We start from the raw sequence: 13,329 nt of genomic DNA on the forward strand, positions 1-13,329 counted from the left end.
TATAGAATTTTACAGCCGCTGTTGACTTTCGCCTTTGCATCCCGCGGGAAGACCGGCAGGCTCACGCGTCTCCCGGGACCGGAGGGGACCGGAGGCTCTGTTGCCTGGGCAGCGTACAGGCGAGACTGCACTCAGGCGACGCGCGGGACAGTCTCCCTGCGCCGGCTTCCCTGAGGTCCCCAGCCCTAGCAGCGGCGGCGGCGGCGGCTGCCGAGCGCTGAGAAAACAGGCCGGGCGGAAGAAGTTGAGCCCGAGGTGTTTCCGGTTCCGGTGTCAGTTCGAGGTGCCGCCGCCGCCGCCGCAGCCGCTGGAGCCGCGATGCCTAAAGGAGGTGAGGGGCGAGCGCGCGTGCCCCGCGGGCCTCGAGGGGCTGCCCGAGTCCCGCTCCCGCTGTTCATTCAGCCCGCGGGCGTCTCAAAAAGTGGCGCAGAGGGAGAACGTCCGCGCCGGCTGAGGGCCAGGTTTGGGCCTCGACGCCCAATTGTCCGGTTGGAGAAACTGAGGACCGGAGTGGCCACGAGCCACTCCTTCGTGGGTCTGGGGAGACTCGGAGGCTCCGGGTCCTCGGAGACACGGAAGGCTGGGTCTAGGGCGCGCTTCTCCTGGCTTGGGGGATCTGGAGTTTCCTCCCGCTTCTAGGCTCGCGGGGGACTGAGTCACCGCGTCCCGCGCCTGTGCCGGGCCCGTCTGCCTTGAGCGTAAAACGTGGGCCCTCTCGAGCTGTGGGCGAGCCGGGCCTGACTAACGAGACCTAACTTGATGCTCTCGAGCCTGGCAGAGCTAGCTTGGACTGCCCCTATTCTGTAGTGGTTCCATCTGTGCTTTTGAGCCAGTCGCTTCATCTCTCTCTGTCTGGGTTTTCTCATTTTGCAAACCGAGCTTACGATTGTACCTACCTCATAGTACTGGTGGGAGGCTTGAACTAGGTAATCCACGTGGAGTGCGCATTACAGCGCGGGGCGGTCGTTAAGTGCCCATTAAGCATTATTTGTAGGGTTTTGTCAGTTTCTTGGCGAGGAAAATAGAGGATCCAGGGTAGACCAGTCCTTCATTCTCTTCTCCCTAAGAGTCAGAAGTTTTTGATTTGAAGTCTGGCTGTGTCACTGTCTAACCCCGTGGCCTGGAAATCACTTAGTTCCAGCCTGTTTTTCTCATCTGGAGCACCTGGCCAATAACCCTTCTCTTGGAGCTGGAGATACAAAGGTCATAAAAAAATAGAGCACTCCAAGCGCCTGGCTGACTCCTGGCACAGAACAGATGTTTTGTTAATAGTGGTAGCTCAAGTGTCATGTTGGTTAAGATGCTCTGCCCACAGGAAATCTACTTGGAGTTTTTTCAAACCTTAATGACTTCCTGATTTTTACTTGCAGAGATATTGGGGTTTACAGAGCTGGATCCATTTAAACGTACCTCCCTACTGATTTCATCTGTGGTAGGAAGAGCCAGATCTCTTCCATTTTTCTCATTCCTGTGTTCTGCAAAAGGAGGGTGCTAAATGAACCCTTCGGGGCCCAGAATTCTGGTTCTAAGGATCCTGTTTCATAGACACTTTGAGCCAAGGTTGGAGATTACAATTAGAAAATCCTGAACATCTTGGTTAAGTGACTTGATCTTCGGCTTGTGAAAAGCTTCATGGCAGATAAGATTTACATTTCTTGCTTGTGTTGATTTGCTTGAAAAGCAAAGGAAAGGCCTTTTTTTTTATTTTCAAGTACAAGATCCCCTGAGAGAAAAGAATGCACTCTTGTTTGCATTGTGCAAACATGAAACACTTTTTTAAAGACAGGAAGAGCTTTTGATAAGAGTTATGGTAGGCCAGACTAAGGTCAGTCTCCCCTAACCAGGTGTGTGGGATGAGAGCCTATAGTAGCCAGTTTTGAGTTGTGACTACTGCCTGAAATATTAAGAGGGCAAGAAAGGGTGTTGGGTTTTTTTAATGGCAAGCGTGATCTCTCACAATAGGACTTTCATGAGCATAGACTGAGACACCCCTGGGAACCCAGGTAGTCATTAAAAATGGGTGGTGTGGTCTGTAGCAGCCCAATTATGGCTCTGCAGCTGCTGTCTAGGAAGTAGGAGGTGGGTCGTTGTGCTACTGTCTCTGGAGTCCAGAGAAGCTCTGGCTGGCTAATTACAAATTCTCTGCACTCAGTGATGCACTGGAAATCAGCTGGGCCGAAGCTCCTAGGAGAGGGGATGGATGAGGCCACAGCCACCCCAGCATCCTTCAGGACCACCAGAGCAGGTGCCATCCTGCTGTCAAACTGGCTGGTGGCTTTAGCAGGGTCAGTCTCTTGTCCTGGTGCAAGAGGGTCAACTGTAAAACTGATACTCTCAGATGAGCTTTAATTCACAGTTATATTTTTAACTGTTAGGAGGTAGTCGGCTTCATTTTCAACTTTAACTTTCCCAGCTGCGCTTCCTTCTCCAAGCAAAAGAAAGTTTCCCATAGGTTTTGGGTTTTTTCTTTCTACCATACCACTTAGGTGAACCTGGAGTATTTTATATTCTGTGATATTTACAGTGAATCACTGAGGTGGTCAGTGGCTTTGTATTTTTCCTCCTGCCAAAATACTCTGTTAGAAAAGTAACAACTGTAGCATACATTTCTGTAGTGCTTATCCAGTGCTGTTCCGGCAGATTTACTAAGTTACCAGATTCCTTCTCATGACCAGTCTAGGAGATGAGGACACAGTTGGAGAAATGGAGATTCAAGAGGTTAAGTACCTGCCCAAAGCGAGCAAGTGGTAGAGCTGAGATTTGAATCTTTAATGTCTTGTCTGTAGAATGGGACCAGCTGTCACTCCTCATAGGTTTATTCTGAGGATCAGATGAGTGCCTGACTGTGACAGAACATTTGAAAGTAAAAACCCCTGTAGTCAGAGCAGGGATGTGAGTGTTACCTGTTCTGACTGCATTTCGGTCCGCCGTGTTTGGATTCTAAGGGTCCAGGGGAGTTGGCCAGTTATTATGTGCCCTCCCCCATATCCTCCCCTCAGGTCTTACTTGTAGGAAGCTACCTGCACCTCACAGTTTGGGACTGCCTCAGGTGGTCACGTGTTGCCTCTTTTGTACACGCGAAAGTAGGAGACTGTAGGTTTGGGTGGTGCTGGGTGAGGGGTGGGGGATGGGGGAGGTCTCTGCAGCCTCTGATGAGAGCACCTCAAGCAGGACACAGCCCCCTGGGGCCCACAACCATCCAGGAAACCGATTCCTTCCCACCTTCCTAAACTGCCAATCATTGTACAGGGAGAAAGGGAGGCCACAAAGGCCGGGCAAGGCAGTACACAAGCCCTGAGGAGATCGACGCACAGCTCCAGGCTGAGAAGCAGAAGGCCAGGGTGAGTACGTGCCTGATCAGGCCACTGGAGTGGCCCACGGTGGTTCCATGCCTCTGTGGCACCCAGAGAGGCCAGGCAAAGACCACCTATTCCCAGGGAGAAGTCAGCACCTGAGATTCAGGGTGGAGGTGGGGCATGGACAGCAGGCGGGTGTCCCAGAACAACCGACACTGAAAAGGAGAGCCATCTTCTGGAGTGAATCCGTTAGAACTCTGTTCTTATGCAGTGATTGCCTTAGTGGGTCTCTGTTCTTAGTCCTGTGTTCCTGCCTTCTGGGAGCTGTCCTTCCTCCAGCCTCAGCCCATCCACCGCTCCAGCTCCCAGCAGTCCCATTTGTTTGCTCTAGCCATGCCAGACCTCTTGCCAGCCCCAGTATGATATGATGCCCTATCTTCCTACCCCCCCAGCAGGCAAAGTACTGTTTGTTTCTGCAGACCTTGCTGAACGTCATCTCCTCTGTGACTCTCACTGACAGTCTTCACCCTTCCCCCTCTAGTCCAAGCTTAGGAGTTCCCTCTACTCTGTTCCTGCAGTGTTTTTTCCAGTCTATTGTCAGGAAATAGAATGTTTTCATCATCGTTGATGTCCGCCTCCCTGACTACACCATTAGATCTTCGCCTGGATAAGGGCCACAAAGAGCACAGTTAGGCATGATGAGTGACACAGCTGTGAAGTGCCTGGGAGCCCCTAGAAGGGAGGGGCCACATGTCGCTGGGAGAGAGGGGAGGAGGGCTTGAGGGACCTTGGAGAATGTGTGGGCTAGTGCTAAGGCAGAAGGATCTACTGTTTTTGTGTATTTTTGGTGGGAGAGCAGGAAAGGTGGAAGGAAGCAGCATGTTGGGTGTTGTGTTAGGAAGCCAACGCAGCGAGGCCTCTGCATGGGCAGGTTGGAGTGGCTGTCCTGCCATTGACTGTGGGAGTGGAAAGCAGGGAAGGACTTGCCCAGGAAAGCAAGTACCATTTGGCAGCTGCATGTGGCAGCTGGGGAAGCAGGAGGGGAGCTGAGCAGGACTGTGGTTTCCAGCCCCACGGCTGAGTCTTTATGACCCTGGGAGATGAACTTTTCACCGAGAAGGGCTTTCAGGCTGTGGAGCCGAGTAGAAAGGCTGCCTCTGACCCAGGTCCCCTTCTAGGGGCCAGGGTTGCAGAGTAGGACTTTGTCCTACTTGGTCGCAGCCTTCTGGGGGGCTTAATTTTTCTGGGTCCACAGTCTGGAGGTGGTGGGAGCCGGGGTCACAGTCTAGGGGGTTTGTGCATTTTTGATTTTGCAGGTTGTCCATTTCTGAAACAGGAAGAAGAGGAGCAAGAAGAAGGTGGAGATGGGGCTGCAGGTGATCCCAAAAAGGAGAAGAAATCCCTAGACTCAGACGAGAGTGAAGATGAAGAAGACGATTACCAGGTACTGCGTTTGGTGGGGGCCTGGGACTTGGACTCCCTCTGTCAGCGGACGTTGACCAAGTGCTTGTTGATTACCATTTCTAGTCGCAGATGCGGACAGTCCTTGCGCTAGTGGTTACGTTCTAATAGGGAGTTACAGACAGTAGGGAAATGAACGGACAGCAGTGTCAAGTAGCGGCAGGTATTGTGAACAAGAAGTAGCGGTATTAGCAAAGCAGTGTGTGGTGAGGACGCAGCTTTCAAACTCAGGTCTGAAAAACAGGCTCGAGCAGGCGTGTGAAAATTATCCTGCAGAGCAGTCAGGGCGGCGGGATTAGCAAGCTCAGAGGGCCTGGGGTGGGAACAGGAGCAGCAGGAGGCTGCTGGGGTGTGCCTTCGTGGATGTGGAGAGGAGTGGCTAGGGATGAGGGAGGAGCGGTTGGCAAGGGCAGCTCCCATGTGGCACTTGAAAGGGTTTGGGTTTCCCTGTTGTGGATGGGGGGCAGCTGGGGGAGGCCTTGAAGTGGGAGGGAAAGATGACTAGATTTGCTTTTAAAAGGTGGTTTGGGGGTCACCTGAGTGGCTCAATGGGTTAAGCCTCTGCCTTCAGCTCAGGTCATGGTCCACATTGGGCTCTCTGCTCAGCAGGGAGCCTGCTTCCTCCACCGCCCCTGCCTGTCTCTCTGCCTACTTGTGATCTCTCTCTCTCTGTCCAAAAAAAAGTGTTTTTGTCTTCTCTGCAGAGAGTAAATCGTAGGGTGTTGAGGTTATAAGGGAAATGGCAGTAGGTCTCCAGACAAGAAATTGTGGCTTGTGTTGGGATGGTGGCTGCGGAGACGAGTGGGCAGATTCACACCATGTTTTAAGAGTTGGGTTCATTGGGGTTTGCCGAGGGAAGGAGGCATGCAGCTATGGCCTAAGGATGGCCGGAAGGAGCAGGGTGCGTGAGACACGTTCACTTCACGATGTCACCAACCAAGTGGAGGCATTGCAGGTAGCTGGATTGGACATTGGTGTCTGGAGCTCTGTGTCAGACTGACTGCTGTTAGGAAGCTGTCTCCTCGGTCACTTAAAGAGAAAAGCGGGGAGTGACAGGGCCTGAAACTTGCACCCAACCTGCTACACTGAGGACTTGAGCTCTTGGCTGAACTTCCGCCAGGGGAGGTAGAAGGGGCAGGTTCCTCGAACCCATAGATTGTGATCTCTTGGCTCATTTTCAAGTCCCTTCCGTCCCGTCAGCTGAGAGGGCTAGCAGCTGGGAAGCGAGCTGGAAGCGAGCTGAAAAGGGTCCTAACGCCCTTGGCCCGGCCTGCCCCAGGGATCCAGCCGTGCTTGTTGCCATCAACCGTGGGATTCCATGGAAAGCTGCCTGCGGGGGTGGGGGTTGCTGGCCTTGCAGTGGGGACATAGTGCTGTGTGTTGAGAGCTTGTAAGTTGGGCTTGGACTCTCAGCTCATCTGTCTACTCCCTGGTTGGCGTTAGGCAAGTTAGTTAGTCCTGTGTCTCTGTTCTGTCACCTCTGAAATGGAGAGAATAATCCCCGGTTGCTGGGACTCTGCATAGGCTGGGTTCTAGTCCTGTGCAGTCGCTGTCCTTGTACCTCCCAGGCTGCTGGAAGCTCTGCTGAGTGCTGTTTCCACTGGGAGGCTCAGGCTGAGCATCATGTTGGGACAGGGCTGGAGGAGGAGTTTGTCCCTGTCCAGGTGGGCTGTTGGGAGATGGTGGGAGTGGCCCTCAGGGGCTCTGCAAGACCAGACTTCTCCAACAGCCGCGTTCTTGTCCCGTCTTAGCAAAAGCGCAAAGGCGTGGAAGGGCTCATTGACATCGAGAACCCCAACCGGGTGGCACAGACAACCAAAAAGGTCACACAACTGGACCTGGATGGGCCCAAGGAGCTTTCAAGGAGAGAACGGTAATTTCTGCTGCTGGGCCTTGGGACCTGGGCCCTTGGACTAGGGGCTGGCATGTTGGGGGTGGAGTGTGGGGTTTGGGGGTGTTTGAGGCCCAGTTCCCCTGCCCTTGCCTCCTGGGCTCTGAGGTTCCCAGTGGCTCGGTCGGGACTCCAACTTCAGCCTTTAATTTTGTTTCATCTCATTCTCTAAAGGCTCTATAGAAACTTCTCCAAAAACACAAAAACAATTTTTTCTCACCATTAGGAACCCAGCAGGGAAAAACAGAACAACAGATTCAGACTTGAACGTTGCCCTTGAAGTAACGCCCAGGGATACGGAGGGTTCTGCTACAGACCCTTCCTCTAGAGCGCCCTGCTCCATGGACACTTCCCTTCCCCCAGCCTGATCCGACCGTTGTTGGCCTGCATTCTCTGGTGTCACTGCCATGGGGTGAGGCAGAAGACAGCATAGTGCGGAGAGGTCTGCTGGTTGCTCCCTAAGTCCCAGGTGGAGATGGAGCCGCAGACAGCTTCCTCTTGGGTTGGGTAAGGGTCTCGGTCCGGTGCTGGAGTGCTGTGCACGCAGCCGTTCCTTGACAAGTAGTGCCCGAACTCTGGATGGGCACCAGCTGACATCAGGGGCCTTACCAGAGGTTGAAGTCCTTTAGGGAAAGCTGTCCTGTTTTCTCTCCTTCCCCGGCTGCTTTAAATCTGTCTTCCTGTGCTAACCCCGTGATGACTTGAGGGGTCTATGAAAACCCCACAGGGAAGGCTCATAGGCTTAGGGTGTGATTAGAGGCTGCTAAGGATTCTAGCCTTCCAGTAGGTTCCCTCTCACCAGTAAAAAGGGGATGCTTTTGTTACCCCTGCTTTTTGAGGTTGTAGAGTGAAAGCCATAAAGGCCAACATCCTGCTTGGCACTTAGCCTTCGCTGCGGGGGCTTTGCAGAGCCTTTGGATAGCCTTGCTCATCATCCCAGATGCCTCCCGGGCATACTGCTCACCACCCATGCCCCCCCCCCCAGTTTGGCTCTCTACTGCTTGGCTTAGAGGCTCCTGGCTCTGCACCTACCTCCCAGGGTAGGACCTGCTGAGCTAAGAGGTATTCTAGTCTCATCTCTGTAGCATGTGTTTTTCCAGAGTCTCCTGGGCAAGACATCTGCTTATCTGACTTCTGGTGGCTGGCCTTCTGTCCTGTCAGGCCAAGTCCCAGGCTTTGTTTCTTATTACCCAGTGCAGTGTGCTGTGAAGGCTCCTGGGAGGCCAAGTCCCTCCCTCCCTCGGGCTCCTGCTAGGCAGGACTTCCCTGCTCCCTCCTCTAGTACTTGGCTTTTCCAGGAACCTGGTATAAGTGGGACCATCCAGTAGCACAGTGAAAAGTGTGCCCACTCCGCTTCAGGATCTCAGGCCTACTGGCCTGAGTGCCTGGTGCGTTGGTGACTGACACCTTTGTCCTGTGACAGTCTAGCTCTCATTCCCACACCTTCCTTAGTGGGGGCTCACACCCCAGAGGGCAGCCTCTTACACATCTGGGCTGCCTGATTGAGACCAGGCTGGGTTCTGTTGACCTGTGATTGGGTGGGTGTGGTTCCCATCTGTGGCTACTTGGTCCACTCCCTTCTCTGTCCCTCAAAGAATGTGATTTCCAGTGCCTTCCTTCTCTTGCTCATCTTTGGACACACTGTTCACTTGGTGTTTGGTCCACCTTTCTCACTGTGGACACCAATCCTAGTCAGCACCTCCCTTCCCCCCAGTGCGGACATTGTTTCCTCTGTGCTGAGCTCACACCATCCTCTGCTGTCTGTGGGAAAGCTGCTGCACCACTCGAACTTCCTCCAGCCCCTCAAGTCTGTCCGTCAGAGGTCCAGGCTCGTGTCTCTGCTTATTTGGTGAATGTCCATCATGCAGGGGGCACGCAGAGCCAGGGCGCCTGCCTTCACTCGGGCCCCGGGCCTGAGGACTTGGCTTCTCTTCTGGCTCCCACGTTCAGCTCAGCTGATAGCGGTGGGGAAGATGTCCCCTCTGACACCACTTTATCCACACAGAGAAGAAATCGAGAAGCAGAAAGCAAAAGAACGTTACATGAAGATGCATTTAGCTGGGAAGACAGAGCAAGCCAAAGCTGACCTTGCCCGGCTGGCGATCATCCGGAAACAGCGGGAAGAGGCCGCCAGAAAGAAAGAAGAAGAGAGGAAAGGTAAGTCCGGAGCTCGTGTGGCTGCCTGACTAATTCTGGGCAAGCCACCAAACCCTGCACTTCATTGTCCTCGTTGTGTGATGGGATGGGGTTGGGTTGTTGAGTAGAGACCCAGCCTGCGTGTACATGCATGTGCCTTTCTTGCTGTCAGCGGAGGTGGGTGTTCCTGCCCCCCTACGCCCTAGGGTGCTGGGAGGGTCCAGCAGCAGCCGGGATTCAGGCACGGGTTTGAATCTGAGCAGAGCTCCGTACACAGCGGCTGTGGAAGCCTCTGGGATGCAGCTAGGGCAGACCTTATGAAAGGGGACGGTCCCGCTAAGTTATCTGGTGCCTTGTTGAGTGGGGAGAGCTGCCTCGGGTAACGGCTGTCCCCTGAGGGGCTTGAGAGGGCAGGGCAGGGTGGGCTGGACCTTACAGTGCAGACCTGGATGGAATCTGACCCAGCTGTCCCTCTTCCCACATGCTCTCCCTCCAGTCGGGGCAGAGCTTGGTGGCGGGAGCTGTGGGGAGTTGGTCTGGTTTGTAGGAGCATTTGACTCATGACTTCCCTCCTCCTGGTCCTACGTACCCTCTGTACGTGTGGGACCACAAGAGCCCTTAGGGATCTGCTGTCCTGCCTCCTCACCACATCACAAGGAAACCGAGGCCCAGAAGGGGGAAGCCAGCTGCCGCAGGGTTGTCACCACACTGGCGATAGCCTGCTGTCCCAACTTCCTGCTGGCAGCTCTGGCCTCACAGTCCCAACCTGGAAAGGCCTCGGCCTGGTGTTGCTGATCGGAGGCTGCAGCACGCACACGGGGAGGGTGTAATTGCGGGGTTCTGCTTGGGGGGTTAGAGGTTCCTCTTTGCCCAGTAGGTCGTATGTGGTGGGCCTGTGTCGGGGCAGCCACCCGGACGTGAGGGGAACGTCTGGACACCAGGGCGCAGTGGCTCCTGCAGGAACCCTCTGCTCCCTGGGGCTGTTCCTCCTCTGCTCGCTGAGCCCCCTGGCCAGCCCCTGGTGCTGGGCTCCCGGGGTGTGGGGGGGGCGTGTTTGGATCCCGCGTGGTTTCACCTTAACACCTGCGCTTCCCTTCCTGCCCCCAGCAAAGGATGATGCGACTTTGTCGGGAAAACGGATGCAGTCGCTGTCCCTGAATAAGTAGCACGGCCTGCGGGAGGAGGCATCAGGGATCCGGCCGCGCCGCCAGGCCCTCTGCCGAGTCTCGCCTGCCCCGTCCTGGCGCCGCAGCAGCCCCTCACGGCAAGGAGCCCCCGCAGCCTGGGGCCTCCTCTTCATCTTGGCACAGAAATCGTTTGGGGGGATGGTGGGGAGGGCTGGGGGGAGGGGGCAGCTGCTATCTGAGACAGAAAGATGCGGGACAGCATTTCATATGTAACCATTCGAATGTTTTTGCTGTTTTTAGAATTCAGAACTCTTGTTGGGGGTGCCTGGGAGGTGGGGTGAGAAGAGCTTCCATTTGTCCTGTAGGTTGCACGGTAGGGGCTGATTGTGTGGGGGGAGCCGCGGACAAGTTTGCAACAACCAGCCCCAGTCTGAGTTGCCTGGGTGCTCCCTCAGAGGGGCTGTCGTCTGGGAGCCCATGCCCTTGGGTCCCTGAGGGTCATGGTTCGTCCCCAGCAAGTCCCCTCTGCCCTTCTCCACCCCATCCCCACCCTTCTGGCCAGTGCTAGGGCCCATTCTTAACCCTCCCCATTGATCATTTCAAGAAACCTTTGTTTACTGTGCAGCACCCAGGCAGAATATACTCCACAAGTCCAACTTGTATATTTGGCAGATTAAAACTTGACATTATCGTAATATTTGTTCTGTGATGCATTTTTGGGCCCTTGTGCCTGGGCCCTTTTCACCCAGCAGGGCATAGTGTTGCTTTCGGGCAGGTCCGCCCCACGAGGTTTGGGTAGCACCCAGCTGCGTGTGGGGACTGGTCCCTGGGCATCTGAGCTGGGAGAGACCTTGGGGTACAGAGTTAGTCCTTCCCGCCCTTTAACCCAAGTGTGGGGGACCCTAAGCCAGAGTGGCCAGGGACCAGTCCACAGTCCACTACAGCAGCACCATGCCTCCCTGCCTTGCCCTCCGGGTGCCCCGGTGTTCACAGTCTCAGGATTCCAGTGCTGGGAGGAAGCATGATTGCAAGGCATGACCTCATGCCATCCTTACCACCCTGGAAGATGGGGATGGTGGCAGGGAATCAGGCTTAGCGCCATCGTGTGAGCCGCCTGCAGACTTGGCCGCTGTGGCTGTCCCTTCTCCCACATCCCTTTGTCAGGGGCAGTCCACCTTGTGAACACCAGCATCCTTTGCGTACGGTCCTGAGAGGTCAGCAGCCGGTGCCAAGAAGGGGTCGGGCCTGAGGTCAGAAAGATGTAGTGGCAGAGATGGAGTTGGGCCCCTGACTTCTAAGGACTCCTGCCACACCCCCTGGGCTTGACCATGCTGGAGATCAGCAGCCCCAGGAGCCCCTGAAGGGGTTCCACAGCTGCCAGCATCTGCAGAAAATCCCTGACCCCGGACCTGAGGAGTGGGACTGAACCTGAGTCTGCCCAGAGCACCCCCCGCCCCGGAGGTCGTGCAGCAGCTGTCAGGTCGGTGCCGTGAAAACGAGGTTCTCTAAGAACATGAACAAGAAGGGGGTGGCTGTCTGGAAGCTCACGGACACAGTACCCTGTTGTCGGCTCTGGAGGCTTCCAGCCGGCTGAACTGGAGCCCCACGGGGTGGTAAGGAGGTGGCCTCTAACATGCTGGCAGCCAGGGGTTTGTAGGAGGGACTGGGCCAGCAGGGCTCCCTGTGTGCCCAGGACTTGTCCTTGTCTGGCTGGACCTTGGTGTGAGACTGGAAGCCAGGACGTCCCTGCTGAGACCAGAAGCCAGCCTCTGAGTGGTCATACAGTGTACCTGAGTGACCTGTCAGCAAGACTTCTGGCGTGAAGCATTTCCTTCCCCACTCAGCTAGCGACCGGACCCACGTCGAGTATCTCAGCAGGTGCCCCTCCAGTGGGGCTTGGAAGTCAGACCTGAGTTTGGATCCTGGTTCTGCTACGTCCTGCCCATGAGACTCTGAGGAGGTAACTTCTTTCTCTGGCATTCAGTTTTGTCTTAAAAATGGGTAACAAGGTTGCTTTTTTTTTTTCCCCAAGAGATTTGAGAGAGAGAGAGTGAGTGAGTGTGAGTGAGTGTGTGTGTGTGCGCGCGCACGCGCACACGTGGGAGCAGAGGAGAGGGAGAGCGAGAATCGCAAGCAGGCTCCACACACAGCCTGACACAAGGCTCGATCTCATGACCTTGAGATCATGACCTGAGTCGAAAATCAAAGATGCTTAACTGACTGAGCCACCCAGGCACCCCAAAGCCTTCCCACAGTGGGGAAACAGTGACTCTAGTGTATTAAGATTTTCCCAGTTGTGTTCTCCTCCACTCACCCAGGTCATCCCAGCTCCTCCCTGTCCCTCATCCCCTGTATCCTGCTGGTCCCCAGGGCCTGTGCTATTCCCAGTCACCTCACACCCACACAACTGTAGCAGCAGCTTCATGTCTCTTCCCGTTTTAGTGGCCTGATTCCCCAGGATCCCAAGGACCTCCAGGAACTGGTCTCTGGGAGCCTTCCCAGTCTTACCACCCATCTCATCCCTGTCCTGCACCACATCAGTCCTCCAGCTCCTAGACAGGTCAAACCCTTGCTCACAGCCCTTCCTTTTTTTTTTTTTTTGAAAGATTTTATTTGACAGAGAGGTCACAAGTAGGCAGAGAGAGAGGGAGAAGTAGGCTCCCTGCTGAGCAGAGAGCCCGATGCAGGCCTCAAATCCCAGGACACTGCGATGACGTCCTGAGCTGAAGGCAGAGGCTTAACCCACTGAGCCACCCGGCGCCCCGCTCAGCCATTCTTGCACGTTATGACTTGCCTAGAATCTTAACTCCGTCACAATCCCTCCTTTTCTCCCCCCACCCCAACACTGGGTTGTCATTATCAACTGCCAGAGACTATGAGCTGCTTGTCCCTCCACTGTCCTCAACATCCAGTGGGGTGGGGTGCAGAGGAAAGCCCAGAAAGCCTGACCAGTGGTCCTGGTGTCCACTGGTGACATGTCCATCACAGAACAGGGTCCAGATCTCCCCCTTCCCTGATGGGACTTCCCACCTGCCGCAGGAGCCCAACCCTATCCGATCGTGTCCTCTAATGTCTTTTCCTTCTTCTTAGAAGCAAAAGATTGAACCTGTCAGTTTTAAGCCAAGTACTCTGTCTATAACAAGGGCAGACAGTTGACATCCACGAGGCCTCTGCAGCTGAACAAGAGCACGCTTGCTGCTCGTCCCTCTCGTCAGGTCTCAGAAGAACACGGATATTCTGGGGCCACTTTTCAGCCCTGAGGTGAGCTATTAAAAAAAAAAGGTATGTGGACACCTCCCTGGCCTTCCAGGCCCTGACAACAGTCCAGTCAGCTCCAGGACCAGAAGGTCACTTAACAGAGGGCTGGTAGGGGCCGAGGGGGCCGTGGCAAGCATTTAGAGGAAGAGGAGTTGTGTGG

The 13,329-nt window shown here is 55.0% G+C and overlaps 1 protein-coding gene across 1 annotated transcript; it reads left to right on the forward strand.

Annotated features, from left to right (window-relative positions):
* The first annotated feature begins 183 nt into the window (after positions 1-183).
* Positions 184-10,606, forward strand: PDAP1 (PDGFA associated protein 1). The gene is made up of 6 exons (XM_045993235.1): positions 184-331; positions 3,250-3,341; positions 4,633-4,740; positions 6,509-6,630; positions 8,654-8,805; positions 9,892-10,606. The coding sequence occupies exons 1-6, from the start codon at positions 319-321 to the stop codon at positions 9,948-9,950; spliced, it is 546 nt and encodes a 181-aa protein (XP_045849191.1). The 5' UTR covers positions 184-318; the 3' UTR covers positions 9,951-10,606.
* The last annotated feature ends 2,723 nt before the right edge of the window (positions 10,607-13,329 follow it).

Source organism: Meles meles, chromosome 21 (genome assembly GCF_922984935.1).
Source record: "Meles meles chromosome 21, mMelMel3.1 paternal haplotype, whole genome shotgun sequence".
NCBI lineage: Eukaryota > Metazoa > Chordata > Mammalia > Carnivora > Mustelidae > Meles > Meles meles.